Source organism: Babylonia areolata, chromosome 21 (assembly GCF_041734735.1).
Source record: "Babylonia areolata isolate BAREFJ2019XMU chromosome 21, ASM4173473v1, whole genome shotgun sequence".
NCBI classification, from domain to species: domain Eukaryota; kingdom Metazoa; phylum Mollusca; class Gastropoda; order Neogastropoda; family Buccinidae; genus Babylonia; species Babylonia areolata.
In genome coordinates this window covers 39826993-39854760 of record NC_134896.1, presented here as the reverse complement: position 1 = coordinate 39854760, position 27768 = coordinate 39826993, and the positions used below count along the sequence as shown (strand labels likewise).

At 38.7% G+C, this 27768-nt stretch overlaps 1 protein-coding gene across 1 annotated transcript; it reads right to left on the bottom strand.

Annotated features, from left to right (window-relative positions):
- Positions 1–626: 626 nt before the first annotated feature.
- Positions 627–27615, bottom strand: LOC143295889 (tetratricopeptide repeat protein 7B-like). Its single transcript, XM_076607563.1, has 20 exons — positions 27473–27615; positions 25177–25325; positions 24354–24516; positions 23734–23983; positions 21883–21961; positions 21036–21163; positions 20313–20373; positions 19164–19301; positions 18332–18415; positions 17200–17304; positions 16222–16394; positions 15684–15756; positions 14967–15127; positions 14264–14380; positions 13262–13359; positions 10948–11091; positions 10065–10162; positions 9096–9200; positions 7085–7176; positions 627–4240 (listed from the first exon to the last, which is right to left on the bottom strand). The coding sequence occupies exons 1-20, from the start codon at positions 27591–27593 to the stop codon at positions 4108–4110; spliced, it is 2472 nt and encodes an 823-aa protein (XP_076463678.1). The 5' UTR covers positions 27594–27615; the 3' UTR covers positions 627–4107.
- Positions 27616–27768: the final 153 nt, after the last annotated feature.

Sequence of the window (27768 nt, the reverse complement as noted above, 5' to 3'; positions counted from 1 at the left end):
ATGTAGATGGTAGACCACCACCGCCGAGACCCCAGTGAGTGTTTAAACGGGGAGTGAGTAATCATGTTGCATGGGAGCACTCTTCCTTTACTTGTGGTGGACGGGGGAAGGTAATTCGGTTGGTTTATGACGTGTTTACAGGCTACATTTGTTTTGTCGTCTCTTGTTATTGGGAATGCATGCCATCAGATCCCTATTATCGTTTCAGCGAGAGAAAGGGGATAGAGAAAGAGAGAGAGAGAGAGAGAGAGAGAGAGAGAGAGAGAGAGAATGGAAGAGACAGACAGACAGGAGAGAGAGAGAGAGAGAGAGACAGAGGAGAGGGTGTGGGAGGCAGGGTTGTTGGGACACGATAGTGGTGTCAAGACTGGTTCATTTGGCATGTTGTAAACCGCAGAATTGCTTTGCACTGATCTGCTGCGGAGGCAACCTATTAGCTGAATCAGATCTGTTTTGCTGCACAAACACTGGCACGGGCCTTTTGCACACCCAGGCTGATGTGTGTATATGCAGGTCAGTGTATCGCGCACTTGCAGGAGCCACAAAATAGTTCACACGCACACACAATCACACATACACGTTCTAAGAGGCATCAGTGAAACGAACACACACATAACACTCCCAAGTCCATTATCAAAACTTTATTCAAGTGACAGATCCAGAAATGTCAAATAACACATCAAAGTACAATAAACAAATATATTGTAATTGCCCCATTATTTCGGTACAAACTGTGCTCAGCATAAAATAGAAACTAGTTCAATGTGGCATAATTATCAAACAATACATACACCACATGACCTGCCACAGTAGCTTTAAATAAGGAACTCATTTTCATTTGTAGTTTTCTTTTTCATGTGGAGATTTAACAGCCAGTTCTGCAGTGAATAAATCTTGACTTCCTATTTCCTGCAAGGTAAAATGCAAGAATTGCAGGCTCTTTCTTCTTCTTTTTATTTTTTTAAATTATTTTCTAATAATACAAATGATTCATTTTGACTATAGCAAGTATGTCACTTTACAGGTATTCATTCAGACTACATTTCATTGTGTTTCTTTGTTCCGTTGTTTCTGAAATCTTCACATCTTTCAATGGTATGCCCATCTTCTCAGCAGATTAAAATCTAACTCATTTTATTTTCACAAACTTACATCAGAGATATGTGCACAGCTGTATGAGCTCAGCTACATATGGTAGGATAATATTGCATAGTCCCTCAATTCCTTTCATTTGAAAGGCTAGCATCCAGACCACTATCAAACACTGAATGGAGGTAGGAGCAGGGAGAAAATGCCCAGCCTAGCATGATTCTTATCTGGAACTTTGGATGTGATGCATTCTACTCACACAAAAATAAAATATAAAATAACAAGAACTGCCTCTGGCTAAAATCAAAATGAAATCTTGCCACCGATTCTATTTTTACACAATCATTGCAGACGTTCATCCCACCCAAACCATTTTTGTTTCCATGTTCGTTTATGACATCACACACCAAATTAAGGCAGTGTTTCTTGTTCAGTGCTCTATTTTGGGAATGTACAGTGAACAAAATATGTGCAGCAGAGAAACAAGAAACAAAAGCAGACACACACTACAGGACGCATCAGAGGGAATTTCAGGGAAAGACACAAGACAGAGATGGCAGAAGAGAGAAGAAAATGGTTTCCTATCTGATGAACAACAAGAAGGAGGATTAATGATTTCATATGCCAACACAGGAGAGACAAAAAGAGGTAAGTTTTCATTCACATGTTTCAGCCACAGAGACTGATGCCTTTCAGAAGGTTCAAATACATAAGGATGATTCAGCCACAATAAGGAAACCAAAGTACACTCTTCACAACTACTACTGATGTAAAGCTTAACATTTTCTCAACATCAAAAAAGTAAGTTAAAAAACAAAAACAAAACAAAAAAAACATGCGTGAAATGTGCACCAACTTTGGCTCATTGACACATTGGCCCCATAGAAATTGGGGAAAGGTTGCTGCCAGCTGAAATCAATTCGATAATCCAACCTGGTAGACGTTCACAATCAGGCAACAGGGAAGACTAAATAAATCAAATAAGTAAATACTTACATAAACAAGCGAGCAAGCAAAGACAATCCGTGACAGCTATTGCACATCATTTTCACCACTGACTTCATGCTCATATTACATGGCTGTAGTTTCATCTGGCACAAAATCTTCATTTTGTGTTACACACACTACAGTATCACAGATATAAAACAAGAACAGGTGTTTGAATGATACCATATTTTCACTTGAATGACAACATATTTTCACATTATCATCTGGACTGTTAAAGCATGTTCTCTCTCACACTCACACACACACACACACACACACCAGTGATCATGAGTAACCATATTTGGTTCAAACTTATTGGCATAATGCCTGCCATTGCAAGAGGAATACACATTGAAAAAAATCCAGAGTCAAAACATTATTGTGAGTGCTAACCTTATTACTTAATTACAAATTATCTTCTGCACAGATATACAAAATATTGGTTGCCTTGGGCATTTCCACGCAAACAAAGCAAATATTTTCACATTCTGCCAGCTGGATCATGTTGTTCACACATTCAAAATAAATGACAATGAATTAGTAAATAAATCAACAAATAAATAAATCTGGACCCCATTCAGCCAGTGGAAAGTCATCGTGTGATTACAGAGACTTTCACTGACCGTGGGATCTGAAAAAGAGGTCATATTTAACAGGATACAGTTTATTTCATTTTATTTTTTCCTGCTTTAGAAATACAGCATCAACATTTATGTGGGTGATAATGCAGAACAGCAAATGTCTACTCAAAGAACAAAAATATTCTGACCTTAAACTTGACACTGTTAATCCGGAATGTGACCAAATGAGAATTATCTGCCTGACTTGTGCTTCTTGGAAAAGTGTGTTGACATCATGACAACAATTCAAAACTATATCAAGCTGATCTACAGCAGTGTCAAAGCGGTGTCCCAGGCTGCAGCAGAATTATTTCACAATATCTGTGACCTGCATTAAAATACTGACAATGTATATTTCACCTTGATCTTAACTGAAAGTACACTCAGCAGAGAGATTCAATGAAAAGATTACTTTCTCCCCATTTCATTTATGTTTTTACTTGCCAATTATATATGTGAATCTTAAACATGTTGCACAGCTCTGTCATCGCTATCAGCAACAAAATTAATGACTGCTCTTTGAAATAATGTAGCCCAAAATGGAGTATTCTGATGAAAGTCCTAAGATTCTTACAAACTGACGCAGCACACTGAATTTTTTTTTAATGAACTGAGAATTAAACCTGAACTTAAATAAGTAGCGTACATCAATATGCAAAGGAACAAAGTCACAACTGAACTCACACCTGTTGGCAAAGTGATTCAGATTATGGAACATGGACAATGTTAATAGAATGAAGCATACTTGCATACCAGTTAGAGTCAAAAGAGACTTGTAGTGTCTTGATCAGCTGCAGGTAAACCTAATGTAGTTGACCATGTTAAAAAAAAAAGAAACTTGAGCACGACATAAAAGTTTGAAAAAGCACTAAGGACTGTTTTGGCCATTGGGAAAAGGCAAAGATAAATTAAATGAGCTGAAACACAAATACATCAAATGGTTAAGTAGGAATTCAATCTTTGACACTAACTTGTTAGGCACAACCTTACATACAAAACACAGTTCTGAAGTTAACAATGCAGTGGTAAAATGGAAAATGGAAAACCCTCTGGTCATAAGATGATAACTGTCTTATGTCATTTCTCCTGCAGCCTCTATTTTTGAAATGGGCTCAAAACTTCCACTCAACTAATATCTTCATTTTTTTTTCTTTGTGTTTCATGTTTTTCTGTCATCTGTTCCACTTTTCCACAGCTTTTCAGTGATACAACTTCAAACTATCCAGCACCAACCATCTTTCAAGCAAGCACAGTGTTCATATATCAATCCATCTCCAGATCACAAGAATAAAGAACAACAACAGCAACAAAAGAGAAAAAAAAAAACAGAAAGAAAAAAACCACATGACAAAGAGAGGGAACAAGAGGGTGAAGTGTAAAGTGTGGCAGAGTGCATGGAGGATGAAGACCCTCACTGCATGAGTCGAGGGATGACGGTGAAGGGAACGATGGGACTGCTGGCTTCCAGACTGGCTGCTGTCAAGTGGCAGTCACTGGATGCTGCCGACTGCCCCAACGACAGCAACACTGTTCCCAGAGTGTACCTGAAATGCACACACGCACACGCACACACACACACACACACACACACCAAATGCATGTGTCAGTCTCATCCTTTCTGGGTCTCACCTCTATACTGTGGGCCCAAATACACACACCTGTCTAACCCATACTTTTTGGCATCACTTCTGAAATACTTTTCCGTCAATGCAGATGTTTGCGTACTTCACTCCGGGCCTTACAGCTCCTGCACTGCTTGTTCAATATTTACTGAACCATCCACACTTAGAAAGCAGGCAATCAGGTTTAAAACTAAATAATATCTTAATTTCTAAACTTGACTCCTCCAAGTCTGCAGCTCAGTTAACCCTTTCGCTGCCAGGAAAATAAGATTTAAGTGAAATCTATTTGCCAGGGTTTCTTCACAAAAAACGGGTATAAATTTTCAAAAAATTCTGTGCTCTTTGTTATTGGAGAAAGACCCATAAAAGTATATATTTTCTGAAAGGTAAATGAATAAAGAATACAAAACACATGCTGTTTTCCCATTTTATATATTTTTAGTGACATGCTGTTGTTTTGAAATCAGTGTTTTGTTTTTTGTCACATTTTCAACTTGTTCATTACAAACATTAGTCAGGTAATTTGCACAAAAACATAATATTTTCTGGACAAATGGATATCTGCAAACACAAAATCATACTAGAACAACCACTATATATATATTTTTTTTAAGAGATAGATACACAATACATTGTGACTTCTCCAAGTGATAAGATGGATGTGAGGCCACGCCCCCTCAGTCTCCACCCCCCTCCTCCTCACCCCTCTGACACGGTCACTTGATTCAGTTCTCATCAGATCCCGCATTGGCTGCGTGCCAAGAATATCGCTCTGCTGCTAATTCGGTCATCTGTCGTCTGCTAACATCTGTACAGCCGGCATCACTCACTGACAGTCGCATCTTGGCCACTCTCTTGATTACTCCCTTTATTTTCTATCAGATTGTCCTATAAATGTTCATCACTATTTTCTCCTTCGAATTTACGCTTCAATTCTTTCTGAGCATCAGCTAAAGAAAGAAATCATGGTTGATTTAGTTCGTCACGATCGCATGTCTTGAGCACGGCGTCAGTCCGACATTTTGTTGAGCGAGCTAGGAGAGGTCAGGCAAACACTTGGACAGTGACCCAACCAAAACGTTCAAATAAAGGACTGCTTCATGACGTAGATGGGGTTTCTAGCTAGGAATAGAATCTAGAGAGATTCCCCAGGCTAAAGCTACCACTATTTTTGCCAAGGAAGTGAATGCAAACCAGGGAAAAGTCAGAATATTTCGATGACGAGTTATCTCGTCATGCAGGCAGCGAAGCATACATGCTTGCCATGACGAGTTATCTCGTCATGCAGGCAGCCTAGGGGTTAATGGAATTCAGCATTCCGATCAGGAATGTTAAAATCATGTACTAAATCCAATAATAATTGTCAAGATGTATGTCCACAGGATATCCTATCACTGTATTCATCTCCTTCATACCTCCTTTGTCTAAAAAAAGACATTATTTGACATTCTGATATATTTCTTGGCATTTGAATACCTGTAAACTTCAGGCAATGGCAAGTAACTCTTTAGGCATCCTTTGAACTGTCAGACCACAAAAAGTTGGATACAGAAGAGATGTATGTCACTATGCTGGGATACAGAAGAGATTTATGTCACTATGCTGGGATACAGAAGAGATTTATGTCACTATGCTGGGATACAGAAGAGATTTATGTCACTATGCTGGGATACAGAAGAGATTTATGTCACTATGCTGGGATACAGAAAAGATTTATGTCACTATGCTGGGATACAGAAGAGATGTATGTCACTATGTTACACAAACCTAGGGTAGGAGCTCAAGGCCCAACCAGTAAGCTGGGTTTCTAAAAGTTCTTAAGCATCTGTTTCTTATTTTCTTCTCTTTTTTCACCCTTCTTTCTAAAGTATAGCAGATGTGGTGTAGCACACATGGACCAGTCAGCATGTTTTGAGACCTCCATGAACTGAAACTGTTTTGAATTTAATGGATCAACTGATTATGGCATTCTGTTATTGAGTGGGTAATAATCACTTGAAACTGAGGCCTTGCAATTTCCAGTGTAACATTTTAACAGGAAAAAGTCAAAGTCATGCATATAGCAGCAAACAACCTGCAGTCACAAAGTAGACTAAGGTTGAATATTTAATAAATATAGTTTGTTTCTTTAAGGGAGTGTCAAAGTGTGTGGACTTCTCCATGAAGTAAGAAATATTTTCAACCAATTACATAATGAAAAATACTATTGCCTATTACATATTCGGTTAACTATAAAAATGAAGCCCAAACAGCACACAGGATCAACACCAGTATGCCATGCCTTTCTTAACAAGGTCACCCCTCCCCATTATTTATTCACTATGTGTGATATTTATTTCTAATTTACTTAACCCTTTCACTGCCAAACTCACATTTATGCAGCAGCTAGGCAGAGGACCCATGTCACTGAAGGGTGATCCCCCCGAAAATGGAGTATGGCTGCCTACATGGTGGGGTAAAAACGGTCATACACGTAAAAGCCCACTCGTGTGCATACGAGTGAACATGGGAGTTGCAGCCCACGAACGCTGAAGAAGAAGAAGAAGAAGAACTGAAGGCTGACCAGCTCATGGATCTGTTATCCATGAACCTACTGCTCTTTATTTTCCGTGGTAGGATAGGCCATATCTTCTACACATCACAGGGGGAATCCCCAGCTATTCTCAAACACCATAATTTCTGTGTTTATTGCACAAGGGAATTTTGCACTCTAAATTGACTGGCGGTGAAAGGGTTCATAACAAAACAAAAAAAAGGATTACAAACCAGGAGGCGTGAGATGTAGGGTCTGCATTAATAGCATCACGCAGGATTTTCTCTGCCAGCTTGTCATCTCCAAGCTGATGTAACACAACACCCTGAAAGAGGCAGAAATAAGAGCATTCAGTGCACTGTCAAAATGTAGCAGTCACCACACCCTGAAAGAGGCAGAAATAAGAGCATTCAGTGCACTGTCAAAATGTAGCAGTCACCACACCCTGAAAGAGGCAGAAATAAGAGCGTTCAGTGCACTGTCAAAATGTAGCAGTCACCACACCCTGAAAAGAGGCAGAAATAAGAGCATTCAGTGCACTGTCAAAATGTAGCAGTCACCACACCCTGAAAGAGGCAGAAATAAGAGCATTCAGTGCACTGTCAAAATGTAGCAGTCACCACACCCTGAAAGAGGCAGAAATAAGAGCATTCAGTGCACTGTCAAAATGTAGCAGTCACCACACCCTGAAAGAGGCAGAAATAAGAGCATTCAGTGCACTGTCAAAATGTAGCAGTCACCACACCCTGAAAGAGGCAGAAATAAGAGCATTCAGTGCACTGTCAAAATGTAGCAGTCACCACACCCTGAAAGAGGCAGAAATAAGAGCATTCAGTGCACTGTCAAAATGTAGCAGTCACCACACCCTGAAAAGAGGCAGAAATAACAGCATTCAGTGCACTGTCAAAATGTAGCAGTCACCACACCCTGAAAGAGGCAGAAATAAGAGCATTCAGTGCACTGTCAAAATGTAGCAGTCACCACACCCTGAAAGAGGCAGAAATAAGAGCATTCAGTGCACTGTCAAAATGTAGCAGTCACCACACCCTGAAAGAGGCAGAAATAAGAGCATTCAGTGCACTGTCAAAATGTAGCAGTCACCACACCCTGAAAGAGGCAGAAATAACAGCATTCAGTGCACTGTCAAAATGTAGCAGTCACCACACCCTGAAAGAGGCAGAAATAAGAGCATTCAGTGCACTGTCAAAATGTAGCAGTCACCACACCCTGAAAAGAGGCAGAAATAACAGCATTCAGTGCACTGTCAAAATGTAGCAGTCACCACACCCTGAAAGAGGCAGAAATAAGAGCATTCAGTGCACTGTCAAAATGTAGCAGTCACCACACCCTGAAAGAGGCAGAAATAAGAGCATTCAGTGCACTGTCAAAATGTAGCAGTCACCACACCCTGAAAAGAGGCAGAAATAAGAGCATTCAGTGCACTGTCAAAATGTAGCAGTCACCACACCCTGAAAGAGGCAGAAATAAGAGCATTCAGTGCACTGTCAAAATGTAGCAGTCACCACACCCTGAAAGAGGCAGAAATAAGAGCATTCAGTGCACTGTCAAAATGTAGCAGTCACCACACCCTGAAAGAGGCAGAAATAAGAGCATTCAGTGCACTGTCAAAATGTAGCAGTCACCACACCCTGAAAGAGGCAGAAATAAGAGTATTCAGTGCACTGTCAAAATGTAGCAGTCACCCAGCTTCATATACCCATAATGAAACAAAGATAGAAACATTATTTGGCATTCTAAAAATGCAGAAAATGGTTTAACTGCAAACATTGTCTTGGACATGTTTTTGCAGCTGTCAACAATTTTTCAACACTAAAATTTCAAATGTACTGCACAAATATGACATGTTTTACTTTCAGAGAAAAACTACACATATTCTGATGGATGCTAATCTCCACTTCATGTGAGGTAAATGGTGAAATAACATCAACGAACAAGAAGTCTGGAATTAATATTGCAAACCTTTATTGAGTTAAATTTAGCATAATATATATATATAATTTTTTTTTAATACAGTCTTGCAATGCAGTTACCTCATCACAGATTATTCATTTCCACCTCAAACAAAATTTCACAGAAACTTGATGGTGAAAGAGTTGATTAAAGATCAACACATGTCATACTATTATACTCAGTACCCTCACAGACAATATTTTTTACTGATGTACAAAACACAGAGAAAAGGAAGGGCAATGGGACATGCTGGGCTATCTTCCGACAACCTACCAGGTGAAGCAGACTCTTGGTGTGGCCTGGGTTGATGGCAATGGCATTCTCATAGCAGATTCTGGCCTCTTGGAATTGCTGTTTGTGTTCCAGTACCCGCCCCCTCTGCACAACACATTACATACTATGTGAAGCACAAGTCCATTGAAGACTTCTCGCCTTGCAAAGAACATGTCATATATTTTGTGAAGGACAAGTCCAGAGAAGACTTCTCGCCTTGAAAAGAACATGTCATACATTTTGTGCAGTACAAGTCCAGTGAACACTTCTCGCCTTGCAAAGAACATGTCATACATTTTGTGAAGGACAAGTCCAGTGAAGACTTCTCGCCTTGCAAAGAACATGTCATATATATTTTGTGCAGTACAAGTCCAGTGATGACTTCTCGCCTTGCAAAGAACATGTCATATATTTTGTGAAGCACAAGTCCAGTGAAGACTTCTTGCCTTGCAAAGAAGCACACACACGTCACATACTTTGTGAAGCATAAGTCAAGTGAAGCTTTCTTGCTTTGCAAAGAACACATAAAACATATTTTATGAAGTACAACTCCAGTGAAGACTTCTTACTTTGCAAAGAACACAGGTCACATACTTTGTGAAGCACAAGTCCCATGAAGATTTCTTGCTTTGCAAAGACCAACACACATGTTACATACTTTTTGTTGTGCAAGTCCAGTGAAGACAACTTACCTTGCAAAGAAAGTGATATATGCTGACTTCAAGAACTGTCGTACATTCTCCATTCAGCATCCCATCCAACTGTCTCCGTTTGTGTTGGACCTTATGTTGTGATAAAGCTAAGTCATATGTAAGAGACAATAAACTGAGATCTGAGAGATAATAAACTGAGGTATCATGTGAAACATACACTTACAGCATGTGGAATTAAATTATGCAATCAAGTTTTTTTTTATCATCCCCCCCCCCCTCCCACCCCCAATGTCACACACACACACATGGAGCTCACCATGAAGTAGACTTGGTGAGACAGAGGGAACATAGAGCTGGTCTCCACCACACAGGCCTCTGCTTCTGACACTTTGTCCAGCACCAGGTACAGCTCAGCTATTCACAAAGTTTTATAGTCCAGACTGTAAAAACCTGAAAAGCTGTTATCAGTACAATAGTCCAACTCAACAACACATTAATATCTATTGATCATGCCTGTGTATCTGTCCATAACATGTATATAAATATGCTTGTCTGCCCATCAGTCTAAGTACCAACCAGCACAGGAATCACATTCATACATTGCATTTTTCTGTCACCCGCCATGTCGGGTAAGCATACTGATGTATACATGTCTGTCTTAGTCTGTTGGTGAATACTGAATGTCATGTGTGTGTGTGTGTGAACTGATGTGTGCCTGCTTACTACATGTCTGTCTCCGTGAGTCTAGTCTGCATAAGCTTTTCTTTATTTTTAATTAATCTGCTTGAACCCACTTCGTGTGTATAGTATAAGTACACAGGTGATCATTTATGCATGATAAAAATCCTATAATCTGTCAGCTTTCAGTGGATCATGGAAACAAGAACATACCCAGAAAGCACACCCCGGAAACGTAGTATGGCTGCTACATGGTGGGGTAAATAAAAATGGTCATACATGTAAAATGTTACATGTCTGTCTGAGTTTGCACAAATGTGTGCCTGAAATCTGACTGAACGACACAGGAAACAAATGATGAGCGCCCAATGGCAGCCGTCAATCAGCTCTACCCAGGTAGGCAGCCTGTCGTGCAAATGACACCATATTTGTTAAGCACTTAAAGCTTGGTCTCTGACAGAGGATAGGCGCTATATAAGTATCCATTTCACATCATTTTTCATATGATGTGTGTGTCTCACCCAGCTGGAGCCAGATCTGGGCCTGAAGAAGCCAGGACTGCTGTGAGCCGTGGCGCGGCATGTAGGAGCTGTTCAGGGAGGAGGCCACCTCAGACAATGCACGCTCCATCCGGGATGCTGCTACAGACTCCGCCCGCACAGACCCTGCGGAATTTAAACTGCACCGTTTTTCGTTTCAGCTGAATAATTGTTTATTATGAAAGGTACATACTTTGAGTTTAACAATTATGAAAGGTTAATATTCTGAGTTTATCTTTCATTTTTCTTCTTTTTTTTCTGGATAGCATAACCTACAATAGATAGTGACAAATTAGTCATTATATGGACAAGCAGAAAGGTAAATATCTTCAGTTTAACAATTATGAAAGTTTTTTGCTTTGTTTTTTGTTTGTTTGTTTGTTTCTGGATACCATGACCTACCATTGATAGTGACAAACTAGTCATTATATGGACAAGCAAACATTAACAAGGTTACATTTGTGTAAGGTAGACTAGTCATACAGTAAGGTCAAGATAAATCCTTCAAAATCGAGAGTCAATATGACTTCTGCATAACTACCAAAAAGTATCACACACAGTTCATGTCCTGAACAGCCAGCATAAACTTGTTTAAATATAAGCTACTGATTATAACAAAAAATCAATTTCTTTTAAATGCAAAACACAATAAATTCCCATCTTACTATCTTCTGAAAAAAACAATTTCCAGACAAACCTAGAAACTTTTTTCCTCCCTTCACAAATATTCTTATTCAGTCTTTTTTTGTCTTTTTGTCTTTTTAAAAAAAAAACAACAATGTCAATAATTGTGCCACAAATCAAGACACAACAATTCCTTACAGTATTATATGTGAATAAAAAAAAAATTCATGGGCAACACAAGCTACAGATAAATCCTTTTTTGTTACTGTTAAACATATACATCACCTCTGAGAATATCATGTACTTAAAAAAACAAAAAAAAAAACAATCATTTGAAGAACTGTGATTTAACATTATCATGGTAATCAACACAGTCGCCATCAGCGTCATACCCATTTCCATTTCTTTTTCCCTTCTTTTTTTTTTCCTTTCAGACAATATGGTCAATTGTTTAACAAGAAAAACAGAGGGAAGAAAGAAATGACATCAGTAAAATGAAAAACAGATGGATAAAAAAATGGAAAGTAAAATGCAAACAAACATATAAAAAAATGCAAACAAACACATAAAACAACAACAACAAATCACACAAATATTCATACCCAACAAACCAAAGGCATTTCTAGAAAACAAACAGCTAAGAAATACCTTCATACAAAAATATTTTTAAACCTCAAACCCAACAAACCCAACTCAACAAGCCAAAGGCATTTCTGCAGGCATACCTCTATTTGGATGTGCGTGCAACATACTTTGGTGAGCTAAAAAGACAATGAAATACACTCTAGATGAAGACTAGCTTCATCATAAGACATTTACTATTCCCCTTCCCATTTTTTCGGTCCACATTATAACTAACGTCAATGTTTGATGTAAAAACATAATATTATATCCATATTTGAGTTTGTCAGTATGAAATCATTTTGGACCATAACTGTTCACAATTTCCACATAAGAACACAGGGATATCAGTATTACTTTCAATATGGGAGTCTGCACCCTTAATTTATGTAACTATGATGATTTTAAAATTTATAAGGATATTTCAATATTCAGAATGCCTAACCTTCCATTATGAATACCATGGACACAACATCGTCTATTGATCTTACCATTTTTGCTATCACATACAAACTCAACTTTTGCAGCTGCTTGATCGGTTTGTGAGGGGGGTTGGTAAAATAATTAAAAAATCAATAAGTTTAACTAGAATTAAAGATTTTACTACTGATATTCTTCCACTTGGTAGTATTTTTCTTTTCAGCCAAGTTCTGACAAATTTACTGCTTCTAAAAATTTATCTCAAGTGTTCCTTTCAGTCATGAGAAAAACCTCTTCGAAGTTGATTAACAAATAGTAAAGAGTGGTAAATCTCTCCGTTTGTTCCAATGTACCTTTTATTTACCTGTGTGAGAGCTGACTCAGTAATGTAAACAGCATTGACTTCAAATTGTGTACCTTGTGAATAGAGAGTTACCACTCTTTACTACTTGTTAATCATTTGTTCTCTTCTCCTTGAACTTTCTCACCCTGACACCTGTACACACATGCATGTATGTACAGCAGTATACATCCACAGCCAAATGCGCATGCACACACACACACACACACACACACAAGACACACAGAGAAGAAAACCTGCTGGCAAGGTATGAGAGATGGAGAGTCTCACCCGATCCTCGGTCACTGAACTCGTTCATTGTCAGCTGGGCAAGGCTGCGTTTATCAAAGGCATTTCTGTCCATCAGTCGGGACGGCCCGTCAGACTCCCTGCCCACACGTAGCACACAGTGAGGAGGAGGATTTTGTTTTATGTCCCGTCAAACATACAGGTGATTGTAGACACAGAGATGCCAACCCCTGTCAAGTGTTTGTAGAACAATCATGAAATTTGATGGGAACATTTTGAATGTGGTTGGAACACTCAGACTCCGAGCCACATCAGCAAAAGGAAATTTTCGGCAAAGGGGAGGTTACTGACTTCCGGGAGGTTATCGGCCGTAGCTACTTTCATTTTCTCTGCATAGGCGGATAATAGTTTGCACAGGACATGAATGTCAGATCCCTGCCGGAGTATGCACTAGTGGGTCACGGTTGAGTATGTGTAATTAAATATACATTTTATCTACAAGGCATACAAACACTCAGGCCTACCTGCAACACAGTGTAACTGCTATGATTAAGCTGACTGATTCACTCAATGGTGTTTCAATGTAAACAGGCCCGCATTACCTTAGCATCATCAAGTGAGACCAAGGTTTGTATCAACTGCCCTGGCCTCATGATCGACAGGTCAAGAGCGTCTGGGTAATGTTACGACAGGAAAGCATGTGACCATGCTATGTAGTCGAAAAGAACTTATTGAAACAATTTTGACGTTGGTGTAACGTAGGAACAAACTCCGATCGACTGTAACAAAATACGGCGAAATCTAACAGTTGGCATCTCTGTAGACATTTCATTAACATGTTCATTTTCACATTTGAATGTAATTATTTAAAAGGTAGGAGAAGAGAGGGAGTGGGAACTTGAATGGTGATTCGGGGGAATCAGGGCTGCTGGAGGGTGGAATCAAATGTGAATATTTGCTGTTGGCCCAGCTGTAAGCTTAGATGAAAAAGTGATATCAGCTGAGCATTGAGCCCTTTACATCCCAACACTCAACAGGGCTTACTCTTTGTCCTCTATCTCGTGAATGTCTTTCCACAGCTTCATCATCTGTCGACAGCTGGTCAGTGCTTCCTCTGGCCCGACCAACAGTTCCTCCAACTTAGACTTTGTCAGCAACAGACTGAAACAGGTGAACGAAGAAAAAAAATGGCTTAATCAACAAACAAATCTATTACACAGAAACACAATGACAAATGAAATCTCAAAAGCCCATCAACTGAACATAAATTTAAAAAATAAATAAATAATTTTTTTAAAAAGAAGAAGAAGAAAATTTGCTGCATTTTTTTTTCTTTTCTTTCTTTCTTCTTTTTTTTATACGTTCAGAAAACACAACTAAATATAAATGACCAAGAAATACAAATGCTGTCAAAACATCTATTATAACAGAAATTTGTTCATGTAGATTTCTGTTAAGGGAATGAGAAGATTTAAATGCCAAAGAAGAAAGGCAGAGCCTTTCAAAAGAAAAAGAATAGCACATTCTTATGGGGGTGGGTTTTTTCCCCCCGTTTTCTTTTCTTCTCTTTTTTCTTTAATGTTGTGTTTGCTTCTCATTTGAACTTACGTGTACTGTGGTCAAGCACAGACATGGGAAAGAACAGTCTTTTTTTTATGTTTTCTTTTGCTTTACAAGTCCATCACTTTATAAAGTGTTGGCATAAAAAAATCAAATGAAAATGTTAAAGGAACAATCAGTAAGTTACCTGAGATTCTCTGGATACTCCTCCAAGGCAGCGTGTATCAGCATGAGGGCTTCCTCATTCTGTTTTTGTGCAGTCAGAAGCAGAACCAGGAGGTGAAGAGAGTGGATGTGATCGCTGCGATACATCAGCGCCACTTGGACATAATGCATGGCCTCTGGGATCTGAAGCAGCAATACCCCACAGTCGTGCTCAAAGGGGGTGTGGGGAGTGAAAAAAACACAAAAAACTGTGGTATTGAACTTTCGGTAAGTGAAACAGATTACAGCAAGTGAAAAAGATTGGATTAACATCAAAATGTCTTGCCAAACATTTGACATTTAAACTGTGTGAGCATTTATGCACAGCAGTTATAAGAGAGTATGTGAGAGGGGAGTGTGGTGTGGGGGGTTGGGTGAAAAGGGCTGGTTCCAAACTATTTTGTGCTTGTGTTTTCAGAAGTTTAATGATCACAGCTGAAGATCTAGCAGTATTAAAGATGAACTCACGAAAGTGAATATCACTTTCTCCTTTTTACTGAAAATGTGACAGAACCACATAAAACGGAATCACAAGAGTATCAATATCCAGTTGAGAGACCACGCACAAGTAAGACAAGGAAAGTCAACTAACCAAACTACAAGAATCCAAGAAATGATGATGGACACCAACGTAATGTGAAACAAGGATAAGTGTAATATGACTCAAGACCAGAAGGCACTGGACACAAGAGCCACTCACCTGTCTGAGAATAGCCTGCTGCAAAGCCATGTGGAAGGCAGCAAGGTAATCCTGATGATCCAAATCATGGGCTCTGCCAACAACAACCACCCAAGGTAGTTCATTTAAGGGAGACACACTGACAGGTGACAGACAGACAGTAAAGAAACAAACAAAAACAAAAAAGGAAAAAGTTAGTAGATGTGGGATGTGGGAGGAGTTTGGAGAAGGAACATGAAAATGAAGAGGGGAAAAGAAAGACATTGTGAGAGATGTCCACCCACAACATGATCTGCATGACAGCATTAATCAGAGTTGGTTAAACACACACAAAATTAATATTTTTTTCTTCTTTTTTTTTAATACAGGAAACAAAACAGAAAGATAAACTGATAAATAGAACATAATAAGACATCCTGCACAACATTCTACAAAACACAAGACAAGCCACGCCAAGACAAGACACGACAAGACTAGACTTGTTTATTTCAGGAAACCCCATATAACTAATACACAGAAGAAGACACGCACATAAACACACACACACACACACACTTACTGCCTAAATGCTGACAGAGCTTCCTTGTACAAGGCTTTCCTCTCCCCCTGCAGCTTGACCTCTGTGGCACGCATGCTGAGCCCAATGCCCAAAGCCACATGGGCACGTGGCATCAGTGGGTGACCATTGCCTATAGCAATCGCCTTCTTTGACCACTGAATCCCTTGCTCGTACTGTAACATACAGACAAATACTAAGAAAGAAAAAAGCACATATAAGAACAAACAAAAACCCCAGAAAAAGGAGTGGCAAAATGATGACAATAATGAAATAAATGTACCTTATATGAATAGGACTTCTTGCTATCAATACCTTAAAATTTGTGGCATGAAAAAGGTTCTGTAATCCAACTCACTGTTGAGCTGTTTTCAGTGTTTCTAGTTTCTTTCTTCTCATTATGACTTGTGCGTGGGTGTTCACATGTCATACAGCATATGTTTATTCACACATTTGTGTGTATGTGTGTGTTCTGGTTTTCTTTCACTAACTTTTTGCATCTTATTATTCATGAGATATCATGTTGCACTCTTCAAATACATTTACTCACTGTCACTTTATTCACTTACTAATGTGCATACCACAGTAATGACACTGATACAAATGCATGAAAGTACTGTGCTCAACTTCAAGCTTCAAAATAGGACTATATACTCAAAAGGATTTCAATGCCAACATAACTGGTCTTGAAAGGAACACTGGTAGTTTAACCATGCAACACAGATCCACTAAACAGTCCTCACTTTCATTGCTGATCCATGACACTTTACTTCCCGGTCTGGTCTCATTGCAATGGAATATGAACAGTAAAATGTAATCATTCATAAAAAAGAACATATCTTTCACTCTAATATCCCCTTAATCCTGTTATCAATGTACTGACACTTCTCTTCCAATGATATACAAAATATACAGCAGTGATATCTGAAACTACACATAATATAAGTACAAGTGGCAAAACAAAACAACATAATACTTTACCATGTGAAGATATTCATAGCAGAGTTTTGCAGCCTGAAGAGGTACAACGGGATTCCTGGGTTTGAGCTGATGACACTCTGCCATCACTAGTAATGCACGGGTGTACTGCAAACAGCATTGGTCAGTTATGTCCCAGAGTCTATCTTTTTTTTTTTTTACTGATCGTATCAACTTCTTCATATGCATGTGTGTCTGCATATGCACACCTGTTTGTTCATATGAAATGAAGTGGTGGAATTTGTTTTTTTCTCATTCAGCAATTTATAAAATAATCTTTAATCAGATGTGTGGGACACATACCTGGTAACATTTTTTTTTTTTGCTTTATCAACCCAAGATGCAGCAGCAACTGTGAGGAAGGGTAGACAACTGGGTGTACTGGCTTGTCAGCTTCATTCAGCAGGTCAAGGGAAGTCAGTCACCTTTATTCTTGGTACCAGTGCCTTCTTTTAAGTTTGTTCCCTTTTCTAGTCACAGAGAATCTGTCCCCACAGGTGTTGGGTAAAGGGAATTGTGTGGACAGGTTTGTATGAAGAAAAATGTAGTTGGAAAACTCCCGATTAGTGTGTGTCTTTGTTCTTATCCTGGTCTCTCCCTGCATGTATGTCTGTGTGTGTAAATGTGTCTGACTGCGAACATAATGAGTGTAAGAGTGTCTTCATGTGTCAAGAGGTGTGTGTGTGTGAGCGTGTGTGTGTGTGAGCGTGTGTGTGAGTGTGTGTGTGTGTGACAATAACAACGTTTTATTCAAGAGAGGCCATGGCGCCCATTTGAAGGGGGTACACATAAATAAGAAACATTTTAGTGTGTGTGTGTGTGTGTGTGTGTGTGTGTGTGTGTGTGTGACATTACTTGTGCATATCCATATAAAAATATGTATAAGAGGTGGACACTGTTGTTTTGTTGCTGTAAAGATAAATGGAAAATACACACAGACCGACAAACAGGAAAAGACATACAGAATACAGAGAAGGAAGACACAGCTATCACTTGAGAAAGAATAATACAAACAAAAACCTTTCTGCTATAGTAATTCATTATATCACAAATCCATGTGATAAAAGCAAAAAACAAGATCTATAACCTTCTCCTCAGAAAAAAGTGGTGACGGAAGATATTCAGCCATACATACCTTGCCTGCACATATCAGTGAATTGGCAAACTGGTGCCAAATGTGGAACTCTTCGAAGGAAAACCTCAATGCTCTCTCAAAGGACTGCAAAAGAAACAGGACTTTGATCATTCTCTGATACACTCTGTTCAGGAGAATGATCAGCCAAAAGTATATTCCATGTTTTAGGTGTTATCATCATCATTCCAGTATGCTTATTGCTTTGAATAATATTAAACCAATCTGCCAAAATGTTTCCAAAAAAGCAATCAGCCATCACTTTTCAGGATCATAAGCTCAGTCCCTTTACCTGCATGTCGGATAGCCAAGAAAAAGTGATGAAAACAAAAGCCATAACTATCCAACATGGATCTAACACTGAAAAGTGAAAGAAAACCACAACTGTCAACATGTACTTGCACACATATGACACAAGTTTCACTCACTATATGTGACTTAAACAACTGGATATAAGGTCGTGCATTTCCTTGAAAGGATTATTTCCCCCTAAAATTACATATAATCTAACACACTTACAGTGACCCATGCAGACTCTAGCAGGGGTCTGATTCCTGTCTTGTGCATACTACTAGTCCACAAAAGATGAGAAATCGAAAGTAGCTGCAGCGAGTAGCCCCCCTTAGCATATTTCCTTTCTTCTGTTTACACAAGCAGTGCCCTCTTTGACAGCAACTATTTTACCCAACACCAATAAAAGACCATCATCATGACTATCATTGACAGGCACTCATTGCAGCTGGTCTGGCACGACGCCTCTCTCTCTCTCTCTCTCTTGTTGTTGAGAAATCAGAGGATGCGTTAAAGTTCTGTAAATGAGCACTACGCCTCTCACCTCACACAGCAGGGTGAACTGGGCACGGCGCACAAGCATCACTGTCAGCAGGTCATAGATTGTAGAGGCGTTGGCAAACGTCAACTGTCGTGCCTCCTGCACCTCTTCTGATCTCTCCAGAACTGCTTCTCTTGTGGCCTGGTGCACACAATGCAAGGGAAGTTTTACAAAACATTTATTACGACACACAACATTTTTCACTCACTATACATGTCCTACATGACTGAATGCAACATCATATATTTCTTTGAAACATTTTTTTGTGGACCGGTACAAAGAATGCAAAGGAAGCTTTACAATAAATACACAAATGACCTCTTTCTTTGAAACAACTTCTCTTGTGGACTGTTACACAGAAAGCAAAGGAAGCTTTACAATAAATTAAACACAAGTTACCCGTTTCACTCACTACACGTGCCCTACATAACTATTTAAGTTCATGTCTTTCTTTGAAACAGCTACTTTTGTTTCACTCACTGTATATGTCCTAAAAAAAAACAAGTGTATGGTTATGCATTTCTCTGAAGCAGCTTCTCTTGTGGACTTCTACAATGATAGCAAAGAAGCTTTACAATAAATCAAACATAAACAACTCACTTTGTGACATTAACTGTATCTAAGTTAATGCATTTCTTTGAAACACTACACGTGTCCTAAATAACTAAATGTAGTGTCATGTAGTTCTTTGAAACAGCCTCTTTTGCAAGGAAGCTTTTCAATAAAATTAAGCTCAAACAACACAAACAGCACAAAGTATGTACATATGGGGTCAAACACACACCTCCTTTCATTCTGATCGCTCTCTTGTGCACATATGCATGTACATGCACAAACGCTTGTATATGATTTACAAATAATTTGTCAGACAGTTAAGATATTTTGTCTTGCATGTGTCAAGAGAAAATACAGCTAACAGCAAGCAAAAACAATATAAAAAAAAAGTATGTCTGATTGGATGTCATGTTTTATCAAATCTCTTAGGAGTAGGAGTGAAAGATTGGGCAGTTTAAAAAAGTTCATATACAAGACAAATTGTTCTGACTATAGTGGAACTGGTTGATAAAAAAAAAACTTTTTTAATACAACACACAACTTTCAACATTAATGTCATATCAACAATGACAGTCTAAGACCTGCAAGTCTACTCACAATAGCTTCAGCAATCAGCAGCAGCAGTAAGGTCTCTTCGTTGATGTCTTCTGGAACAAACCTGCCACAGAATACAAAACCAAAATTTACCTGCAAATCTATTCGTTACAACACATCAACACAAATGTTGTTTGTTTGGTGTGTGTGTAGGGGGGGGGAGGGGGGGGTTGTGTTCTGTTTTTAATCAACATATCACATTATCAGCAACATAACACTGGAGATAATGAAACCTTAAATAATACCTTTACTCAAATACAAACTTGGAAATAACAGTAAATACTTATGCTGCTCAGGTTTTCAATAACTAAAATCTATGAAACAAGGCATCAAATCAGTGTCAGCTGTTTTTCAGTGGAATGACTCTGACACTGCTCCACACAAAATAAAATTAATTGATAGTAATCTTAATATTCTGAGCACAATAAGAACCCAGAAAACCACTTCTGGTACCTAAACCCAAGTCTGCTGTATAGTCTTGGAAATATGTCACAGGCATCACAATCCCTGTATGATTCTAATGTCAAAATTACTTTTCTAATGCACTATTTGCCTTCAGAAATAAAAGAACTATAATATTAAACAACTGACACAAAAGAACCTGGTCTGGTCATCTTCAACACAGATCAAAACTGTTCTTTTCTTTCAAAACAAGTAGTTTCGTTAAAAAATGAAAGTGTTAAAATTTTGTTAAAAAATGAAAATGAAAGTGTGAAATGTCACTACCTGTCTCCTGAGTAAACATGAGGTTTATGTCCTTTGGCCTGTGAACTCCGAGCCATCAAATCAATAGGTTTGTACGTTGTTTCACACATACCTCGTATCAATACTTCCGCTAAATGGCGAGCAAGAGTCTGAAACAAACATACATTTCAGCTTTTTTTTTTCAGTCAAAAAAGGGGCTGAGGCATAACATATTTTTTTAATCCACAAAAATTATGTCGGAATCAAATAATAATTACAATAACCCAGACATAGATATACTTTCCCCTGTCACAGCTACAGAGCTCAACAGTGCTGCACTTTCAGCACTCAAATAATACATGTCACACAAAACTTAATCATAAAAGAATTAAAGAAAATTTATCATAAATAAAAGAGGAGGGGGTGGGATACAGAAACAAAACAACCTATCTGCCCTGTACCACTTGCCAAAAATCATCCTGGGTCTTATGATCATGATTTTCAAAAACATAAAAAAAACAAAAAAACTGATCTGCAGTCTGTAATTAGCAGTGAGGAATTTTTTTTTATATGAAATTTGATTGCCATATTTCTTCCTGTACACACTGTAACACTGCAGACTGCTAAAACATTCTGAAAGATCAATGATTTTGATCAGCAAACTTGTGATATTGGAGACAAAACTAAAAAACTAAATCTTTAGCAGGAACTGTCCAGTTTAATAACACCGTAAACCATATTTATTGTAATTATCTTCTTAGTCATTTCTTCTGTTTGCTTTGTATTGATTAATCAGTTTTTAAACAAATTTTGAATGAAATCACTGACAATGTGAAGAAGTGTTTGAGATGATACTGGTAAATGAGCAGAACAAAGAAAACATGAATACCAGTCTGATATTTTGTGTTGCTCGGCACTCCACAGCTCTAAGCAATTCCCTGAACCTGTTCACACCCCTTATCAAATCCCTGCAACACAAACACATCATGATTTGTCATTATTTTCTGTGTCTCTCCATGTTCATGTACCTCTGTGGTTGTTTGTGCATGCTTGTGTATGCATGCACCAGTGTGTACGAACGTGGTTATCAGTTTATAACTGTGAATGTATTTATGTTCGTAAAACTAAAAGACTACACATATGCTGAGCCCCATCAAATCATATTGAAAAAAAAATCAATTTTTATAGATTATGAACTGATAATTCTAATCAAATGAAGCAGACATATGTTTGTTTGATTTTTTTTTTTTTTTTTTTTAAATAGAAAATGATGATAAATGAATTGAAAACTTGTTAAAACCTGTCATTTGTACTAAAACCAGTGATGTCCCATTCCACCTCAACTGCTCACAATCTGATAAACTGTTCCACCACAAAATTATCCCATCCCCACCCCCTGCTACTGTGGTAACTCTACTACCATTTTTACCATTGTTCAGTAATCAGCATCTGCTATTGTGGTAACTCTACCATCATGTATACCACTATTCAATAATCAGCATCTGCTATTGTTCTAACTCTTCTACTATGTATACAACTGTTCAGTAATTAGCATCTGCTATTGTTCTAACTCTACCACCATGTATACCATTGTTCAGTAATCAGCATCAGCTACTGTTTTGAACCTACGACTATTCATACCATTGTGCAGTAAATCACCATCTGCTGTTGTTCTAACTCTACCACCATGAATACCATTGTTCAGTATTCAGTTTCTGTTATCGTTCCAACTCTACCACTATGTATACAATTGTTGAGTAATCAGCATCTGCTATTATTCTAATTCTACTACCATGTATACCATTGTTAAATAATCAGCATCTGCTATTGTTCTAAAACCCATCTACTATGTATACAACTGTTCAGTAATCAGCATCTGCTTTTTTTCTAACTCTACCACCATGTATACCATTGTTCAGTAATCAGCATCAGCTATTGTTCAGACTCTCACTCTACCACTATGCATACCATTGTGCAGTAAATCACGATCTGCTATTGGGCTTACTATAACACCACGTTTACCATTGTGCAGTAATCACCATCTGCTGTTGTTCTAACTCTACCACCATGAATACCATTGTTCAGTAATCAGTTTCTGTTAGCGTTCTAATTCTACCACCATGTATACAATAGTTTAGTTATCATCATCTGCTATTGTTCTAACTCTACTACCATGTATGCCATTGTGCAGTAATCAGCATGTTATTTGTATTTGTATTAGTATTTTTATCACAACAGATTTCTCCATGTGAAATTCGGGCTGCTCTTTAGGGAGAGCGCGTCGCCAGACTACACCGCCACCCATTTTAAAAATATTTTTTCCTGCGTGCAGTTTTATTTGTTTTTCCTATCAAAGTGGATTTTTCTACAAAATTTTGCCAGGAACAACCCTTTTGTTGCCATGGGTTCTTTTACGTGCGCTAAGAGCATGCTGCACACGGCACCTCAGGTTTATCGTCTCATCCGAATGACTAGCGTCCAGACCACCACTCAAGGTCTAGTGGAGGTGGAGAAAATATCGGCGGCTGAGCCATGATTCGAACCAGCGCGCTCAGATTCTCTTGCTTCCTAGGTGAACGCATTACCTCTAGGCCATCACTCCACTACTGAACTAACTCTACCACCATGTTCACCATTATGAAGTAATCAGCATGTTATGGAACTAACTCTAACAGCATGTTTACCACTGCGCAGTAAACATCAGCACCCCCACCACCAGTCCACTGACAGTGACACCTACCCACATTTGACATGAGACAGCGGCGAGCGCTGTATGGCCTGATCAACCAAGGGCCCCATCCCCACCTCCACCACAGACAGGTTGGACCCCGTGGAGGCTGACAGTGGCTGTGCAGAGCATTTCTCATGGTCCTGGAAGAACAGGATGGCCAGGTCCCCTGCCTTCTCATAACAGCTCATGATCTTCTCTTCATGCTCTGCCGCCTTGAACTTACTGGTGCTAGGGGCAGCTGTTTTCTCCAGGCAAAATCCTGAGGACAAGGACTGGAGTGCTACAATTTGTTTCACTTCAAAAGATAAACAAATCTGAACAAAATAAGCACATAAATGCATCATCAATAACTGATTTCAAATGAGAAAATGATGGTCTGGTTAAACTCCTCTCCTATCCTGTTACATTGTTTGTGTAAATGTTTTGGTCAAAACATGACTCATTCACTTTCTCTCTCACTCACTCCCCTTCCTTCAATCACAAATTTACAAATGTGTGTGCGCGTACACCCACACACACACACACAGCACGCGCACGCACGCACACACACACACACACACACAGAGCGTGCGCGCACACACACACACACACACAATGCACCCTCAACCACCCACAAATATGTGACCAACCTTTAACAGCATAAGCTTCAGCCACAATGTGGAACATGCGTGAGTAGGTGGAGCTGAGGGAGATGTTGTGCAGGTCAATGCGATCCAGCAAGTCCAGAGCCTTTTGATAATCTCCATAGCAGTAGAACAGCTTACTGAGCAGCAGCTGGCCTTGCACTCCCACCTGTCCAAAAACATCATTCCCAGAAATAACACAAACTGCAGATAATCCACCATGTCAATTCAAGTCTCATTTTAGCAACTGACCATTGATGATACACCCACTCAATGTTAAGTTCAGCATGATGCCTTCATGCTTGCAGGCAACTAAAATAAAATTTAGCACAACCTGTTTGTACAATAACAATTAAAAATACTAAGTTGTACATGCAAAGATGCATACTTGAAAGAGGTCTCAGAGTGAAGCTGTTTTCATGCCTCTTTCAGAAAAACAACAAAAAACAACAATTATAATATGTTCTGTTTTTTCTTCAAATGATAGCACAATAAAGACATGTCAGCTTTAAAACACACTGAATAAACACACACACACAGCAAAAGTGTTAAGTGATGTTTTTCTTTTTCATTTTTCAAAAGTGCATTACAGACATGTCAACTTTCTCGTGGAAAATCAAATTCAGACAGAGCATGCTAACAACTTAACAATACATAAACTTAAAGAGAAAATACTTCCCAAAATGTGAAATCAAAGAAACAAGCAGCTGAGAAGCACCAACTCTGGCACAGATCTAAACTCTGCATTTCTGTTGCTGAGAGTAATCCTGTATGTAACTGGCTGGAAGCCATGGCATCTACCCAAATACAACAGAATAGACACTCCCACCTTATCCTTTGCTTGGCAGGCTCTGTGGAGCTGATCTTCAGCCGTCCTCAGCTGTGCTTTGGCTTTGTGTTGATTCTTTTCTTCAGGGCTATGTTCCTGAAGGAACTCCTCCAGCTGACTTTCCCCATACACCAGCAACACCAGTTGAGCTGAAAATGTTGACAGAATGAATTCAATTTCTTTTTCAAGCCTTCTATTCTGTCTTTTTGCTTTCCTTAAAAATATGTCTGATGCAGTCCAAGATGAGTGAAAAAAGCACAAGAACAGGGCTTTATCGCTAGCCCATAATTTTTTTTTTTTTAAATATATCAAAACACAGTTAAGTCAGAAATGCAGTGTATGAAGTCATGTATGCATGCTTAATGTGATAAATCAACTTAAATGACAAAAGTTGTACACATTCAAATGTTTTCAGTAATTCTTCAACACTCCAAGTCCAAGAATTAGCACTTCCTCAGAAATAGCATCACAGTGTGCAAGGACTAAGAACTATTGACTAATTCGAGAGCATCTGTTAGTCTGACATTGGCTTTTAGTGGGAATGGTCACACTAAATTTTTCCCTATTTCCTTATACTGAGGCTCATTATTGAACTGCATTACAATGTACTGTACTGTACTGTACTGTACTGTACTGTATTATATTGTATTGTATTGCATTGTATTGTATTGTATTACTCTTTGTCACAGCAGATTCCTGTGTGTGAAATTCCAGCTGCTCTCCCCATATATTTTTTTCTCTTTCATTTTTGTCTGCAAGTATATATGTTTTCATATCAAAGTGGACTTTTCAACAGAATATTGCCATTGACAATACTTTTGTTGCTGTGGGTTCTTTTAAATGTGCAAGGTGCATGCTACATACAGGACCTCAGTTTATGATGTCATCCAAATGACTAGTGTCCAGACCACCATTCAAAGTCAAAAAGAGGGGCAAGAGTGGTATACAGACCCCTACACTCAGATTCTCTGGCTTCCTAGGAAGACACCCTACAACAAAGCCACAACTCCACACAGGATGAGCTCTCTCTCTCTCTCTCTCTCTCTCTCTCTCTATATATATATATATATATATATTGTGTCACACAGGATCAGGAATGCAAGTCACAGCAGCCAAACTGGAAATCCTTTTGCTCTTCTCCCATGCCCGTTCAACCAGTCATAATGAATGCTATGATCACAGTTTAACACATAAAGTAAAACAAACAAAAATGAACATAAAAAGTTCTAATTCAAATAAACAAAATTACTTTATAAAATCTTACCTTACAATTGTTTGATATGGAGTTAAATGGGGGGAAAGGGAGGTGTAGGTATAAACTTCTAACGGGTGCAACAGCTGAGTAGTTAAAGCATTAGACTTTCAATCTGAGGGTCCCAGGTTTGAATCTCAGTAACGGTGCCTGGTGGATAAAGGGTGGAGATTTTCCCAATCTCCCTGGTCAACATATGTCAACCTACTAGTGCTTGAACCCCCTAAGTGTCTATACACAAGCAGAAGATCAAATATGCACACTAAAGATCCTGTAATCCATGTCACTGTTCTGTGGGTTATGGAGACATGAAAATACCAGGATGCATTCACCACAACAGTCACCGACAAGTCAATATTGGTTGTGTAAGGGAAAGAAAGAAGAAAGAAAGAAGGGAAAGAAATTGTACATAAAGTTACATGTGTGCATGGATTTATTTGCTCAAACACACACACACACACACACACACACACACAATGCAGTTTGTAAGCAATTAAACAACACTGCATAGACTACTTTTTATTTCAGTTGACAACAGGGCACTGATGATGACACTGACATGCATGTGACAGGTGTAACCTTCTTCAGACACACCCTTCTTCAAGACACTGAAGAAGAGTTGCATCCAACATCACTCCTGATTTTGTTGGCCTAGGAAAAATTGCGTCAAAAATGAATCACTTCTATATTTCTCCTCAGGCCAGGCTTTCACACCATTGAACTTCTAGGCAAATGTAAAATAAACTGCATAACACCGGTTAACGTTACTGATTACGAAGAACATCTGCATAGCACTCAACAAAATGGGAAATTTGTTATGGGTTGTGGTAAGCGAAGAGTGCATTGCTATGTATGTGATGGCGAAGTCGGTTGAGTTGCAGACCGAACGATAATAAAAGTAGTACTACAAAGCTGCACTGCAAAACTGCAGTGACAAGCGTGGACGAGTTCTGTGCTTTTCTTCACTTCGTATCTTCTTGGTCCTCAGCTAGGGTGAAGGGATATTACACTTGGGTATTTTCTATAGACAGTTATTTATTTTACCTAAGTCTGATGATTTGTGCTCCACTGATCTTGCTGCTTCCACTGCTTTTTTCCAGTTTGATTCGTTTCTGTACTTCTCAATATCTGATTCAGTTCTTACATACTTCGACTTCGAGGACATCTTGAAGCCCGGAAGCAGACGATGTCTTTCGTATAGCCTCTAAACCGAAGACGAAAAAAATATTTCTCCAATAGAAAAGAAGTGACATTTATTGATGGAACAGAACTGGGCAGTTGAAGAAAAGCATTACTTGTCGGTTTACATGCCTCTGTTGTCTTTCTTTTATTTTTTTCTG